The following is a 16,715-nucleotide window of genomic DNA, read 5'->3' as shown; positions in this document are numbered from 1 at the left end:
AGGGAAGCACAGATTAAAAACCAGCACCTAAAGAGTGGGAAGGGCCTCCGGGAAGGTACGTGCTTTAGGGTTAAGAGCAGGTCCTCTGGGGGCACCTGGGTGGCTCAGTGGGTTAAAGCCTCTGCCTTCAGCTCAGGTCATGATCCCAGGGTCCTGAGATCAAGCCCCGCATCGGGTTCTCTGTTCAGCAGGGAGCCTGCTTACCTTCCTCTCTCTCTGCCTGCCTCTCTGCCTACTTGTGATCTCTATCAAATAAATAAATAAATATCTTTAAAAAAAAAAAAAAAAAAAGAGCAGGTCGTCTGTGTGAGAGGAGCCAGAGAGCAGCCAAATCCACCTGATCATCTTCAAGAGACTGTGGGTAGAATCTCCTAATTATCAGCTCGTGGGACTTACTGTGGCCAGAGCCAGCCGTGTATGCAGTCTGGGGTGGAGACAGCACCATGTGTCCTGTGGGGAGGGCTGAAGGACTGCCTGAAGGAGCGCCTTTCCTAGAGGAGACTGAAATGCAGAAGAAATTCCTGCCCCGGAGGAGCTTTAAGAAGCCCTGAGCCGAGACGAGGGCCTCAAAGGGCGCAGAGCAGGGAGCTCAGGAGAAGCGTCCTACCTCAAGGGAAGGTAGATTCCATCCCTGCACTCATCCAGCAAACATTTACCAAGGCGGGTCTCTGTGAGCGAGCTCCCCGGGTGTGGGAGGGAGGCCACCACACCAGTCATGACCATGCGACGGCCAGTGGGACCGAGGAGTCCAAGCATCCATCCTCAACTGCGTGGTCTAGGGTCAGTAACACCACTATGCTTGGTCCTTACTTCCCTGGGCTCCTGGAAACAAGGTGCCACATGGTGATGCTTGGGTTTGAATCCCCCAAAAACCTCTTAGCTAAAAAACAGGAATGGTCACAATGTCACATCCTTGTACTGGGATGGGATGGGGGTAAAAATATGAACCTTGGTTAATACAACTAAGAATAAGCACGCGTTAGTGGTCCATTACCTGATTTCGAAAAGCAAGATTTAATTTGGAACAAAAGCTCTCTATAAGGTAAATGCTTCCTTAACTTTTAACTGTTGTTCATTCTTAATTAATGTTGGTCTTAAACCTGGTTTGGACCTGGCATGCCTAGAATTAGCTCAATGTCGAGATGTACTTCCAAACACACACTTGGCAACTGCCTGTTTGGGGTATTAAAGTCAGCTGGTCCCCTAAACACAAATTCTCGCCTATTTTGTTCTTTTACCCAGTGTTAGACAACTGACTAGTTCTTCCTAATTCAATTTAAATCAACATCTATTGATGAACTAAAAGAGGTCCAGAGATAAAAAATTAAATAGGCCATAAGCTATGAAGTTATACTAAGTTACAGAGTTCTAAGGGAGTTCAAATGAGTCCAATTTGTTACCCAATAGTATTATCATTTTGTCCCTTGTTAGTGTTACAGATAAGCTAACGAGCTACCAGCTAACAAGTAATGGCTTTTTCGCTGATACCTCCCCTCTTACCATGACAAGACAATTTTTTAAGACTTACCTAAATATCCTTACCTAAATTAAATGGAACCTAAAATGTATTTTTTTTTAAATTGTGGATAAATTGTCCTAATATAAAATTCACCACTTTGGCCACCTCTAAGCATGTCATTGTGTACCACTAACAATCACACGGCTGGGCAACTGTCACCGTCATGCACCCCCAGAACTTTCTCATCTTCTAAACTGAAGCTGTCCCCATTAAACAGTAATTCTCCATCCTTCCCATCCCCTAGCCCCTGGAAACCATGTAAAGTGTATTTTTTTAAAGATTTATTTATTCATGAGACAGAGTGCATGGGAACAAGGAAGAGGGGAGAGCAGAAGGAGAGGGAGAGAGAGAATCTCAAGCAGACACCCCACTGAGCATGGAGCCAACAGAGAGCTTGATCCCAGGACCCTGAGATCACGACATGAACCAACAGTTGGAAGCTCAACCAACTGAGCCACCCAGGCACCCCTAGTGTATTTTTAATTATAAGAAAGTAATTCCTTCTCCACCTGAGAAATCTTGAGGCAACAGCCCTGCCCCGTTGCCCCAACAGCCAACAGCAACACAGCAGACGCTTACCCCACTCTATCTTCAGAGCTCCTCCCTCAGGGAACACTATGATCTGAAGACTCAAAACTCTGAATATCTGATAAAGTCCATATATTTTAATATTCAGAAAGTCAGGAGAGCGAAATTTAATTCTTCTCAAAGAAGAGCGGGTATGGAATCAGAAGCAGAAAGCACATCCCTGGTGTAAGATAGTTTAAGTCATTGTGACTCCAAAGAATCCCTGATATCTACCCCCATGAAGGACAAGGGACCACACAAGTGCCCAGGTTCCTGCTAGAGCCAGACATATGTCCCTCAACATGCCATCGTCCAAACGGAGACTGCCCATGATGTGTGTGTGTCAGTTTCTGGAGACTTTCAGAAATCTCACTTAACTGGAGGACTTGGAGTAACGTATTTACTCAGCTGAAGAACTGACACCATCTTCTGGGCTGCACATGACCTCACCCCTTCGATCACACACTATGTCCAGGAACAGCGGGGAGACATTTTCAGTGTTTCACTGTAGCACAGGGCTATTTGACTTAGTGCATAGATCATACAGGGCCACACGCATCTTATATTCACTTGAAAACACACTCAGGTACTTTGGGGGGCTCTGTCTCTGTGCTCAGTCTGACAGATCCGCAGCAACAGGGAGTGACTGGCACAATTCATACCGAGAGACAGTTCTCAGGAAGGAACATACCGAGACGCTTTCTTCTCGCCGGTACTGCTTCCAGTTCCTCCCGCCGTCACTGAACATGAGGACGTAGCTGGTCACCCAGTTGGAGCTCCCATACCCTCCCTGCGTGGCCACAGCTGTGACCTCCATTCTCTCTCCAAGGTCGACCTGCAGCCACTGGTATTTATCTGACACAAGTGGAGACCAGCCACCGGCCCCTTGAGGGGAAACAGAAGTGGGAGAAAATAGTAAAGGGAGAGAAATCATTAAGATCTGCATTATCCTGTAAAGAAAGAGATCATAAATAAAACTTACAAAAATCAGAGTTCCAAATTCTGGAATGTATAACCCCCCATGATCACACAGACAGATACACACAGACACGCATTCAGAACCACGGGTTAAGTAAACAGATGAATCCTACATTCCTCATGAATTACTCTGATTTCTCAGTCATAACCCTGACTCTTGGGTGTCCAACGGTCCCAGGCGACATGTGGCCGACCAAACACCAGGTCACCGCATCCGTGTTTGAGACTAGTGTCTCTGCCCGTCTGTATGTATGACATACCTTTGGCTGGATCTGAAGGAATGCATGCAGACCATGGTAGAAATAGAAAAGCTTAATTCTGGAATCCCAGCATGAGGAAGTGCCGTACCGAATGACAGGATAGGAAGGGTGGTGATGGCAAACCCTACACTTGATACGCTTACTGGTTTATGCGAGAAACAGGCATTTCGAAGAATCATCTGAAACACAGAGCAGCAGTGGTGGACGTGAAGGTTTTCCTGCGCAGGGGGGGAGAGCCTGAGGGGCAGCGGGGAGCTAGAGGGAGAATACAGAGCAAGGGAATAACAAGGATGTCCCAGGTTTTCAAGACAACAGGTGCAGAGCAGAAATCACGAGGCTTTGTCTTGTCCAGTGAGAAACAGACAAAACACCGCCTCAGAGGAGACTCCCGGAGGCTGTGTTGGCTCCCGGAGGCTGTATTTTGTTCTTTCAGGTCCCAGAAATGTGGGTTTTGAATGTGGAGTTAGACATCACATTGAAGTTTCTGGTTTTAAAATAATAAACAATTAAAAAACTGGAAAATAAGCTTGAAGCACATTCTGGAACCGATATTTTGCCAATTATCCATGTCCAGAAAACATGAGGCATGGAAGTCGTCTATAATATGATAAGAGCGGTTTTGGAAAACAATTTTCCCCACCGTCGGACACCTCACTTGAGGTTCTCATAACGAGGCCTAATGCATTAGACCTCATTGACCGTCCTCCTGTGAGGGGCTCTTACTGACCCCTGCACTGGGTTTGCTAAGGCCTGTAGGGCTGGGGTATGTCAGGAAGTGTGAGACATGGTCCCAGTACAGCTGAGAGGGAAACAGAAGTGGGGCGCTTGCACCAGGACTGGGGGCGTTCCCAGGGGGTGGGCACAGATGTCTCTTCACCAGGTCCTCCCTTCGCCACCTCCCCCCTTCACCGCACGTGTTCAAGCACGGCCTTCCGGAGAACCCAGGTTCTTTCTCATTTCTTTCCACCCAGATTTCCCAGACTGAATCTTTGTTCAAGTATTCCAAATTTTCCTCTCAATGTACCGCAAGCGCAATGCCTTTTTCTTTGACTCCGAATCCAAAATGTGCTGCATTTTGGGTTGTTCTGTAATGCATCTTTAACTTTTTATTCTGAAATAACTTCCAGTTGCCCAAAGAACTACAAACGTGGTAGAGGGGATTCTTGTCTCCTTTGTACCAGTTTCCCCCAAAGTTACCATCTTATATCGTCATGGGACTTTTATCAGGATGAAGGTATTTACACGGTACAGTATTAATGCAATGGCAAACGTTATTTCAATTCCCCAGTGTCCCCACTAACCCCATTCCTCTGCACACCGAGAGGCTGTTTGCACACCGAGTCTCCTCTGCGTCCTCAGCCCATGCCAGTTTGGCTGCCTATCCTTGCCTCTCATGACAAGATTGGTTCTGCTGCTTTGTCCAAGGGCCCCGCTCGCGGCTGATGACTGGAAGTCCTTCTGTATTCTAGCTGAGAGCCACTCACAGTTGGAGGGACATTCCTTGGCAGCTGGGCATGATTTTTAGAATTGTCGCAAAAATAACCTTAAAAATTAGGTGTTGGCATTCAACAGATCATTTTAACGTGGAGATTCCACATTTGAAATTTCCTACGGATCAGCTTAGATCTCTGAGGGACTACTGACGTCCTGTATCCAGGCTCATCCTAGTTCGCAGCAGAGTCCTGTAGAAGGTACTGATGATACTCTTGCTGGCATTTTGCCATGTTTCCCTGTGAATTTTAACCTCTCTCGAGGCCAGGAAGTATCACCAGCATGGCGTCACCCATGCGGGGAGGCAAATTCAGTAAACAGATCACGATGCTGCTGGCATGTTGCCCCAGGACCAGCCTCTCCCACAGGTGCCACTGCCTACCTGCCAACCAGCCTCCCCCACCTGCAGGTAATAGACCCCAAACATCTCCTCCTGACCTGCGGTGAGGACGTGCTTCTGGCATGCATGCCAAGCCATCTGATGAACTTGGGGCAGCGACAGGCACGGAACGGCAGAATCCCCTATGCCGGGGGTGGTTCGCTCCAGCAGGCTAATGAGGTCCCGTGCCCCCAGATCGCTGCTAGGGGGTGATGCACAGGGGGAGTGTGTATTCCCCCACCCCCGCCACCTGCCTCTCTCCCACCTCCACCCCTTCCTGAATACAGTGTCACAACCTGTACCAAGGAAAACCTATCTGGGCCCCCCACTTGTGCAGAGAAAACTGCAGGGCCTGGAAGGTCACCACGCAGAACATCCTTCTCCCTCCTGGGGACAGTGTGCTAGCTGTGTGTTGCAGCACTGCGGGGGACGTGACAGGAGGATGTGTGCAGCACCCAGTGTCATCCCTCCCACAGGCTGCTGGGTGCTGGATGACAGTCACCATTACAACAGGCCATCCCTGCCATGGCTTCCAGGTGCATGAGGGGCCGTAGTCCCAGCGCTGAGCTTTCCAGTGACCTTATCACTGAAGGTCTGTTGCCTGTGCTTCTTCCCAAAGGTAAGACGGCGAAGAAAGACAAACTTGTCACGCACGTGTGATGGGCCCAGGATCTCACCTGGGGCCCCACGTGGGACCCCACAAGCCCCACACCTAGCAAGCGGGACCAGCGTAACAGTCCCTGCTCCACTGATGAGGAAGACGCAGCATTTGAGGTTCCTGTGAGGGTTTGAATGAGAGCTCGGCCCCTTCCACTCTGGACCCCTTGTACGGACATCTCCCCCCAGTTCCTGGGTTATTCCAGATTGTCTGCTGACCACCAGCCAGACTGTATTTAAATCGATCTGTTGGAAGGTTTCTATCTCTAGTTAATCCTGTGTGACTGCCCCCCCACCCCCCCTCCCCCACTTTGGTGGCTCCAACAGCAGCAGGGACACTTCCTCAGGAAGAGGAAATGTTGGCTAGGAAACTCTCAGCGGGGCCTGAATTACTCTGTCCACTGATGGTGATGACCGTGACTACCTACCCTGGTGCAGGTTATATTTTTGAGTTGGGATTATATCTTGCACACCCTTAGACTTGATATCTGGTTGAGGAAGGGCCGCTGGTCTGCAGTTGTCTTTATCTTGTCTTTTTGTTGTCTGTGTATTGTTTGTTGTGTTTAAAAAAATGGAGCAAGTGGGGAGTAAGGGACCTGTGACACCCCTAAGTCTTGTTCTCCAGTATTTCAAGGATTTTCAGGGTAAAGCCACCCAGTCGGGTGACAAGGTTTACCCGGGAAAACTAAAAACACTCTGCCAGTTAGAGTGGCCCACTTTCTCCACAGGGTGGCCACCGGAAGAAACATTTGCCTTGGCTCAAATCTACTCTACCCAGAGTAAGGTCTTCAATCTCCATTGAGACCAAATACCGTAAATCGTGGCCCTCCTTAAGGTGCGGTGTACACCCTACTTAAACAAGATGACCCCATTTGAAATAATGTTCGGAAGACCCCCCGCCACCACTCTAACCTCAGCCACAAAAGGTTGCCCTAGTGGAAATATCTGATCAGTCTGTACTCTAGTCACTGCAGGCACTACAGTCTGTCTTAAAAAGAGCCCACGCAGGGATCCGGACTGCCCATAGTGAGACGGAGACAGAGATGGATCCATATCCTTACCAACCTGGGGACTTGGTTTAAATATGCCGCCACCAAGTGGGAAACTTGAAACCTTGCTAAAAGGGACAATTTACTGTCATCCTGACCACCCCCACAGCAGTAAAAGTAGAGGGCATCAGGGCCTGGATTCACGCAGATCACATCAAATGAGCCGAGAACGAGGACGCCCCCAGAGATGGATGCCACTGCCGATGGATCCCACCAATCATGGACTAAAGTTAAGACTCAAAAAACAATGAATTCATTGAGTTCACTGTTGCTCCTATTGTTACCTGTTTATGTAAAAACTTCTGAGTCACCTCATCAGACAGAAAAGTATAGATAGAAAATTAAACAAATGAAATTACTAAAAGTGAAAAAAGTTATACAAAACAGTGAATAGCTAACTTATCAGCTGACTGTGCAATTTAATGTAACCATATGTCAACTGGCACCTGTAACCCCCTGCATCGCGTACGTCCCTTATTACATATGTCCTAGTACAGGGGTCTATACAGAATATGGGGGGGCTTCAGACTATTATTGTACATGATGGGGTTGTGAGACAATAGCCTCTGACTGGGAAACAAACCATAATCCCTACATAACTGTAGTACCCACCAGAACAAACAACTATGTAACACAAAAAAAAATTTGTTGGAAATTTGGCTGCGGGGATCTTCCCCTCAACTGCATCCCACCAATATGGGAGATTTTGTACAAATATATCTATCACAATCATCAACCCCAAAGACCGTCTTTGGGAGTATGGCCGATCTTGGGGCCTCAGATATTATAAAGCTGGCACAGACAGAGGTGGGCAATTCACCATCCAAAAAATAAAAATTAGAGAACTACCCCGGTCTATAGGGCCAAACCCAGTTTTAAATCCTCCCAAGCCACCAAATCCAACCAGACCACCCCAATCCCAAAAGAGGCTGTCATAGAGGATTAAAAAAAATAAAAAATGTTGACAGTGACAACAGCGCCACCAAAGTTTTACTCCCATTGGTAGATTCAATGTTTAGCTTTTTAAATACTTCAGACCCTAATATTACTCGAGACTGTTGGCTATGCTTAAACCCTCAACCCCCATATTATATTAAAATGGGGGCTAACATTATCATAGGGACTTGGAAGGGACAGATTAGAAATAAAAGTTCTTATAACTCTTGTGAGAGGAAAAAGGTGCCTAGACTAACCCTAGGAGATATAAAAGAAAAGGGACTTTGCCTTGTCTCTCTCTCTCTCACACACACACACACACACACACACACACAAAAGCAAGCTTCCCAATATAAAGACCTATATGAGACTATAATAGTCCCTACTGTCTTCACTAACTTCCTTAAGGCCCCTGCTGGGGCCTGGTTTGCTTGCAGTTCAGGGCTCACACCATGCCTCAATCTTGCTTTTTTCCAAAACTCTTCCTGGAACAAACTCTATATAACTGCCCACATCCTTCCCCAAGTAGATTATTATGAGAAACCAAGGGGTTCCAACATCTTATTGCAGGGATAGAACGAACAAAGCGTGTGGTTCCCATCCTAATTCCAGCACCCCCTGGTGGCAGGGATAGCAGAGCCCACAGCAGTAGGAACCACAGCCTTAATAAAGGAGAAAGTAGATTTTGAGGCTCTTGGGTCCCAAGTAGATGCTGACCTACACTGTATACATAAAAATATAGACAAGCTAACTGATTCCTTAAGCTCTTTAGCTGAAGTAGTACTGCAAAATAAAAGAGGGCTTGACATACTATTCCTTAAAAAAGGAGGTCTCTGCGTAGCCCTAAGAAAGAAATGCTGCTTCTGGGTAAATCACACTGGAGTCATTAAAAACAGTCTGGCAGCCATTAAAAAGAGACTAGATGAGTGCAAACAACAATGCAGGAACTCCCAGGGATGATGTAAAAGTTTATTCAACTGGTCTCCATGAATAACTTCCTTAATATCAGCAATTACAGGCCCCCTGGTTTTACTATTACTGATGCCACTTTTTGGCCCCTGCATTATAATAAATGCCCTAATGTCATTTGACAAAACAGAATTGGGGCGGTAAAAATGTTAATCTTATAAGCTCAATATAACCCCTTACAACAGGAGGACATAAAACTGGCTAAAAAGTCAAGGATTTGACTAATCTCCAAAAAGGGGGGGGGGGTGTAAAGGCCTACTTAGCCAGAGTGACCTCATCTCAGTAGAACAGCCATTTTGTTGTTTATGAAGTGACCTTAAATTGACCCTGCCCTCCCAGAGGAACTTACTTAGAAACAAGTCTGAGAAACCAGTAAAATATGGCCGACCAGTCCCTGATAACGGAGCCCAGATACATGGACGGGTCAGGTCAGGCAGAGATAACAAAGAGCCCAGATGCAAGGACGAGTCAGGCCAGATGGAGGTGTCCAATTAGTAAAGCGCACACACTATCTCCCTAACCACCAAAAAATGTAAACCCCGCCTTGTGGGTGCCAAACTGGGGCGCCATTTCTGATCAAAGTGATAGGCTAGTTCAAACAGCTACTATAGGGTAAATTGTAATTCAATTGGCCACCCTTGTGTGACCTAGCATGACTATGCAGCTTTCTCTGTGTGTTACAATCTCATTGGCCAGGCTCAACCACATGGCCTTTGCTCTATAAAAGCTGGTCTGTGAGGCTGGGCAAGGTTGCATAAGAGATGGTCCCGGCTGGTCAGTTTGATTCTCAGTGCTGGCATGAAATAAAGCTTTGCTTAACCTTCACTTTGTATCAGTCTTGATCCTTTGATCTCGGACCCCATCAGAGCCCATTGCTGCCTGCCCCAGGAAGACGATGGGCATCCCCAGGAAGTTGACGGGTGTCCTCAGAAAAGAGGGGCCAGCGGGAAGACAGGGTCTGGTGACAGTGTTGAGGTCCCCCTGACCTCCCCACTCAGGGGTCCTAGGGCTGGATGTGCTGAAGCCTGGGTCAGACGCTGCTATTACTGGGGGATTAAGGCGTTTGCTGAAATTTTGATTCCTCAAGAGGCAGCACCAGCTGTGTCCAGGTGGCATTCCGGCGACCAGTACAGAGTAGGCCCAGAAACCCTGCGTTGGGGCCCCCAGCTCCCCTGCCTGTGTGCTTCCTGTACTGCACTAGGAGCCTCAGCCGGGAGAACGGGACATTTCCCACAAAGGGCACCCGGAGGGGAACAGTCACCACAGCTGCCTCAGTGTGAGCCGGGTTCCTACATGCAAAGACGCTCGAAATGGCTTGGTAAACAGACCCTTTGACAGTCAAATGAAAATACATGCTCAGTGCACACCAATCACCCTGAGTTTGCTTTAAGTGCCAGAGATATTGAGAAAGAGAAAGCACCCCACAGGGATTCACATGTGACCTCCCCAGGGACTGATTTCCACGCCCTACGCACCAAGCATTCTGACTACAGCTCTGTCTGCATAAAACAGACAAAAATGGGTCGATCCCTTGTGTTTTGTTTTGCTGTCCTCACAAAGACTCCTGAACGGGTCATGGAGACCCAATGAAATCTGACTAGAGGCTCTCAGCTCTGACTCGTTGGAAGTTCTGCCCTGGCAAAACATGAGACGGTTCTGATGATTTCCCACCATGGAAACAGAGCAAGAATTGCCCAGCAAGCCTGTCACAACCCGAACAGGTCATAAATCCTTCATTTATGACCGAATAAAATGTGTGACTGAGCTCATTCATGTCCCGTGAAATCTCTGTTTACAAGGAGTGCGGCTCTGGGACGTGTCCTAATTCTAGGAGGGCATCCTTTCAGCAGCCCCCTGACTCATGCAGAACAGACGGGATATCAGATCACTCCTGAGGCCATCAGAACAGGGGCACCTCCCTCTGCTGTGGGCAGACCCCTGGGGAGTCCAGGGCCCAGAAGGGCAGGAGGCCAGGCCAGCCCACTGTTCCCGACAGGAGCACAGCTGCATGCTTTCAAGGCAATGTCTCCTTTTTAAAAAATCTAGTATGGTGGAGGATCATGTCAAGAAATGCGGGGGTGGGGGAGGTGCTTGGAAAACAAAAGCATGACAACTAAATTAGCCACCCATTTGTGACTGCTCAGTCAGCCAAATGCCTCTGGGGAAAAAGAAAGAAAATTCCGTTGATGCTAAAACTCGAGTTCTCTTGAAGGACGCTGCATGGCTTAATTCCTAACTGTTCATAAGCATGCCATTAGAGCCTCTGATGAAAAGAGTCGAGGACCAATTACCTGCTGTAGGAAGCAGAGTATCCTAATGAATGCAAAAAGGAGGAGGCCTGAGCATCACGTGATGTGAGGAGCAGCAAGGGGGGGGGCATTCAAAAGATGGCATGTGAATGTGTCAGAGCAAAGCCCACTCCCCCGATTTCTTCAGAGGGAACACAGCAACGGGACAACAGTCAGGCTGAAAGGATGGCAGGAAAGAGAACAGGGGGCCCTGGGATCACCATCCCCCCATCAGCCCCTAGTCCAGGCAGGTCTCCCTTCACGTTCACGGCAGCAGAGCAGCTGACCATGGGGGGCCCAGAGAGACCCCAGTAGCCCTTGTCCCTGACTATGGTCTTCCTGAGTCACAGGTTAAAGGAGCAGTTCAGGACTCCCGTGTCAATTTCAATATGGCGCCTGTGACCCATCAGGGATCCCGGTGCCTCGGGAAGGATTGCTAACTGGACCCCACTACTTTGGCAGACAGGAAGGCCACCTTAGCTGGTGAATCCTGAGCCAGGGGACCTGGGCAGAAATAAAAAAGGAAATTCCTAGAAGGGGCAATTCAGATAAACATGGCTGGATGGAAATTCAATGTAGAGATTAAGTGTTTATATTTTTCTTAGGGAAGTGATCTGAATCACAGCCTTTCTTCTTAAGTAAATTCTCAGGTGTTGATCTGCGCTCAAGTCATGATCTGGAGGGCGTGAGATCGAGCCCCGTGTTGGACTTCATGCTCAGTACAGAGTTCCTAGTCCCTCTCCCTCTGCTCACCTCACTCATGTTCTCTGTCTCTCTAAAATAAGTAAATAAAATCTTTAAAAATAATAAAAATAAAGAAACTGTATGTACTGACTGCTGTCTTACTACCTTCTACATAAGGTAGATGCAGCGATAAGCTACATACAAAATCCCTGGCAGGAGCCATGAGGGTTCAGATAGTTCTATTTTTCCATAAAAATATTGAAAGCTCAGAGACTGCTGGGCAAAATAGAGAGGTAAGACAGACACCTTCTTTACAACCTCCAGGTACCATAATATAGACCAAGGACATTTTAACCACATAATCAAGTTGTCTAACATGGCTTCCATCACCAGATCTTGTGCCAAATTTTCAGAAAAGATACAACTACTATATAGGAAGAATCATCGTCATTATTATTATAATCTTCCAGATTTTATACAATCCAAATTTTACATTGTAATATCCTAAACTGAACTAATCTGTTCTCTAGCATTTACAAAGTCAAAAGAAATTCCAGGAAAGATTCCGAGATGTTGGCTTTAATTTTTTTTTAGATTTTATTTATTTATTTATTCAAGAGAAAAAGAAAAACAGAGAGAAGACAAGCGGAGTGAGGAGGAGAGGAAGAAGCAGGCTCTCCTCTGAGCAGGGAACCTGGTGCAGGGCTCAGTCCAGGGACCCTGGGATCAGGAGCCCGGCTGAAGGCAGACGCCCAACCGACTGAGCCACCAGATGCCCCTGGGATGCCGGCTCTCAACGGAAAATATGCATAGATAATCCTTCAGAAGGATATTGAGAAACAGTGCTGTCTGAATCCTGCCTTAGGAATGGGTATAAAATCAGATGGCAAAATAAAGGAGTATTTAATGAAATATGTATTTTATAAAGTCAGAGTAGCAACAACCACAAGAAAAACCTCATCAGTTGATTGCCATGCTCTTAAAAAATTAATTTAAATCTGCAAAGAGTGATCTGACTATAGTAAATGCATTTTATACTGACCATTTTACAATGGCTGCTTACGATAGTCTAAGTTATTGATTTTTTAATTAAATATAATGGAAATAAATTCATCTTAAACACTGGGATTTTCCTTCTGATGCTTATAAACTTCCCAGTGCCACCACACACTGACAGGACCAGAGGCCTGAATCATAAAGATATCCTGTATATGCACATCAGAAACACAATACACAGGCCTCTTGGGATCCTTTAAACTAATTAAGGATGATGCTTATTTGGTTTTTACAGTCTTTGGGCAACCATTGGAAAGTTTAGATGTTAAGCTGGTATTAGAGGAACCAATAGACCAAAAATAGTAAATTTGATCATTTAATTATTAATTGAAAACCGGCTTCAGTGAGAGGCTATTTTCACCAGAGGACTGAAAGTCATCATGACTGATGCTTCCTAACTACCTGGAGGAGAAAATATCTGGCCAGAAATGGTTTTTCATAGTAAAAGGTCATGAAGGTGGTCCTCAGCAGCGTGATCTCTCCACCCCCCCCAAACTCACCAAAATCCTTCCCTGTGTCTTTATGGGGCCCCATCAGTCTATCTGATCACTTGTTCCTGCACTTGACTTTTGAGGACACAATAAAATTCAAGCTATACTTAAACTGTGATCTTAGAAATACCGAATAAAGGGAGGCAAATGCTCTGTTCCATTGTAATAATCTTCAGAATTTACATTTACCTGGGACACAGTCAATTTAAAATTTTACTTTCTGAATGGATCATTCACCAAAAAAGTTAATCTATCCCTTTCCAAGGTAGTGAAACATCTGTGTTTTCAGTGCATGTATTACTCAGTCTGCTGAATGACTGTTTGTGCAAAAGTGAAAGCAACTTCATCCATAAGTCATGGAGCAAGAATGAATGAACGAACACCTCCCCACCCCGAGAAAGGAGCCCTTTAGCTCCCTTCCCATGGGTACAAACGCAGTCTATTTTCAACAGGAGGCTTTGCCCCGGCTCCTTGCAGGCCAGGTCCTGGGATGGGGCTATTTCCCCATCAGTACCCCGTGGCAGCTTCCCATCTCACTGGGGTCAGCTCGTGGCTTGCTGGGTGTTGCCAGTGCCCATGACATTGGCTCATTCATTTGTTGTTGGGTTTTTCTAAGACTTTGATCATTTATTTGAAAGAGAGAGAGATAGAAGAAAGAGCAGGAGCTGGAAGGAGAGGGAGAAGCAGGCTCCCCACCAAGCAGGGAGCCACATATGGGGCTCCATCCCAGGACCCCGAGATCACTGAGCCACCCAGGAGCCCACAATAAGCACACTTGCTAGTGTTTTAGTTACCCACAAGAAGCACACTTGCTAGTCACCCATCCATGGAGTGCTCTGAAACTAAAAAGGGATGACAAAATAGGAAATAATCTGGAGCCTCCAGTAATTCCTTTCTGATTCAGGTCTCATTTATGACCACTTGCTGACCATCAGCAGGGACGGGAAATGTCAGAACCAACAGAAAAGAAGAACGCTACAGACGCAGGAAGCTGGAAATGACACATCACTGAACCTGCTTCTTCACTTAACTGCGATATAATTACTCTTCGAGCCACAAAAATGAATATGAAGTAAGAATGGTCGTTATTCTCCCTGAGAAAGACTTGTGATGGGCTAAAAGCAAGACAGCATCAGACTCACCATCTCTGCGATTAAGACTTGCGAACCCCGGGCCATGGCTCCTGGACAGCTGCGATGAGCAGCTGAAGGACTCTCGTGGCAACGTGGACGCCAGCGGGACATCACAGTGATCTGTGCGGAAAACCCCAAATTCAGATTAACCCCCTGCTCCAGGCATTCCCCACTTCTGCCCTCCCTGCCTTCCTGCTTCCTTCTTCCTCTCCCTCCTCTCCTCCCTCCTGTCCTTGCTTTCAGTTAACAGGCCAAGAAAATGCTAGAATCTATGGCAAACATCGGTCTTGATCAGAGGTGTGTTAGTCGGTGGCAAAGAAAATAAAACCCCTGATTGGCAGCATTTGCCATCTTCCGTGGTGTACATACTCCCATCGTGGGCAATTCCCAGCTGTCAGCATGATGTCACCAACCATCACAAGGGTAAGAGGGTCACACATGTCACTTCATTATACAGTGTTTCCACCGTGCAGATTAAGAGATTAAAATAACCTCAAGAACATAGACAAGAGTGAGATGCCATGAAAGAGAGTAGTACGCAGTGAGTTTGGAGAGTTTACCTTGGTTTTTAACATGATTAACTTAACTATAACTTTATACAACTTAATCTTTAATAATGACTGTGTTTTAACAACCGGCTTACAAAATTCTTGAAAAGTGAATGAATGGCTCTTGCTGACTGCTAGAAGTTGGTTCCAGCCCGCTGCCCCTCAGTGGAGAACTATTAGAAGAATTTCCTTTAAAATCAGGAAGAAGACTTTAACAAGCATCAAGGCTTCTGCTGAAAGCCACTCTCAAAGTCCTTTCAGTACCTAAGAGAACATTTCAGAATTAAAAGCACAGAATTGGGAAAGAAGAAAAAAAAAAAAAGCAACCACCATCACTTCCAGGTGATACAACGGCAAAGACAGAAAGTCCAAAAATCAGTAAGTGACTGGTTTAGTAGCTCAATATCCCAAAACTGATTTCGTCTTAAACTCTAGGTGGGCGCCAACGATAACTAGAATAACAAATAACAACAAAACACACAAAGTATCTAAGAATGAATCTTACAAAACTGTGCAAAACACTTATGAGGATTATTATAAAAACTATACTGAATGACCTTAAAGAAAAGCAGTAAAATACAGACTCTCGCAATCACAGACAGGAAGACAGTATTTTTTTTCTTTTCTTTTTATTTATTTATTTTTTTAATTTAATATAATTTTTTATTTTTTATAAACATATATTTTTATCCCCAGGGGTACAGGTCTGTGAATCACCAGGTTTACACACTTCACAGCACTCACCAAAACACATACCCTCCCCAATGTCCATAATACCACCCCTTTCTCCCAAACCCCCTCCCCCCAGCAACCCTCAGTTTGTTTTGTGAGATTAAGAGTCACTTATGGTTTGTCTCCCTCCCAATCCCATCTTGTTTCATTTATTCTTCTCCTACCCACTTAAGCCCCCATGTTGCATCACCACTTCCTCATATCAGGGAGATCATATGATTGTCTTTCTCCGCTTGACTTATTTCGCTAAGCATGATACGCTCTAGTTCCATCCATGTTGTCGCAAATGGCAAGATTTCATTTCTTTTGATGGCTGCATAGTATTCCATTGTGTATATATACCACATCTTCTTGATCCATTCATCTGTTGGTGGACATCTAGGTTCTTTCCATAGTTTGGCTATTGTGGACATTGCTGCTATAAACATTCGAGTACACGTGCCCCTTTGGATCACTACGTTTGTATCTTTAGGGTAAATACCCAATAGTGCAATTGCTGGGTCATAGGGCAGTTCTATTTTCAACATTTTGAGGAATCTCTATGCTGTTTTCCAGAGAGGTTGCACCAGCTTGCATCCCACCAACAGTGTAGGAGGGTTCCCCTTTCTCCGCATCCTCGCCAGCATCTGTCATTTCCTGACTTGTTGATTTTAGCCATTCTGACTGGTGTGAGGTGATATCGCATTGTGGTTTTGATTTGTATTTCCCTGATGCCGAGTGATATGGAGCACTTTTTCATGTGTCTGTTGGCCATCTGGATGTCTTCTTTGCAGAAATGTCTGTTCATGTCCTCTGCCCATTTCTTGATTGGATTATTTGTTCTTTGGGTGTTGAGTTTGCTAAGTTCTTTATAGATTCTGGACACTAGTCCTTTATCTGATATGTCGTTTGCAAATATCTTCTCCCATTCTGTCAGTTGTCTTTTGATTTTGTTAACTGTTTCCTTTGCTGTGCAAAAGCTTTTGATCTTGATGAAAT

At 46.0% G+C, this 16,715-nt stretch overlaps 1 protein-coding gene across 4 annotated transcripts in view; it reads right to left on the bottom strand.

Moving 5' to 3' along the window:
• Positions 1 to 16,715, bottom strand: part of LOC101689647 (contactin-associated protein-like 3) — a 172,783-nt gene that overhangs the window by 130,906 nt on the left and 25,162 nt on the right. For all 4 annotated transcript variants that reach the window (XM_004739491.3, XM_004739486.3, XM_004739487.3 and 1 more), the window contains exons 2-3: positions 14,467 to 14,577; positions 2,778 to 2,971 (exon numbers count right to left, since the gene is read on the bottom strand). In XM_004739491.3, coding sequence (XP_004739548.1) covers positions 2,778 to 2,971; positions 14,467 to 14,577 — 305 coding nt within the window. The remainder of the gene's footprint in view (positions 1 to 2,777; positions 2,972 to 14,466; positions 14,578 to 16,715) is intronic.

Source organism: Mustela putorius, unplaced genomic scaffold (genome assembly GCF_011764305.1).
Source record: "Mustela putorius furo isolate JIRA1106 unplaced genomic scaffold, ASM1176430v1.1 tig00003845_pilon_pilon_pilon, whole genome shotgun sequence".
Classification (NCBI taxonomy): Eukaryota; Metazoa; Chordata; class Mammalia; order Carnivora; family Mustelidae; genus Mustela; species Mustela putorius.
This window is presented reverse-complemented; position numbering and strand designations above follow the sequence as displayed.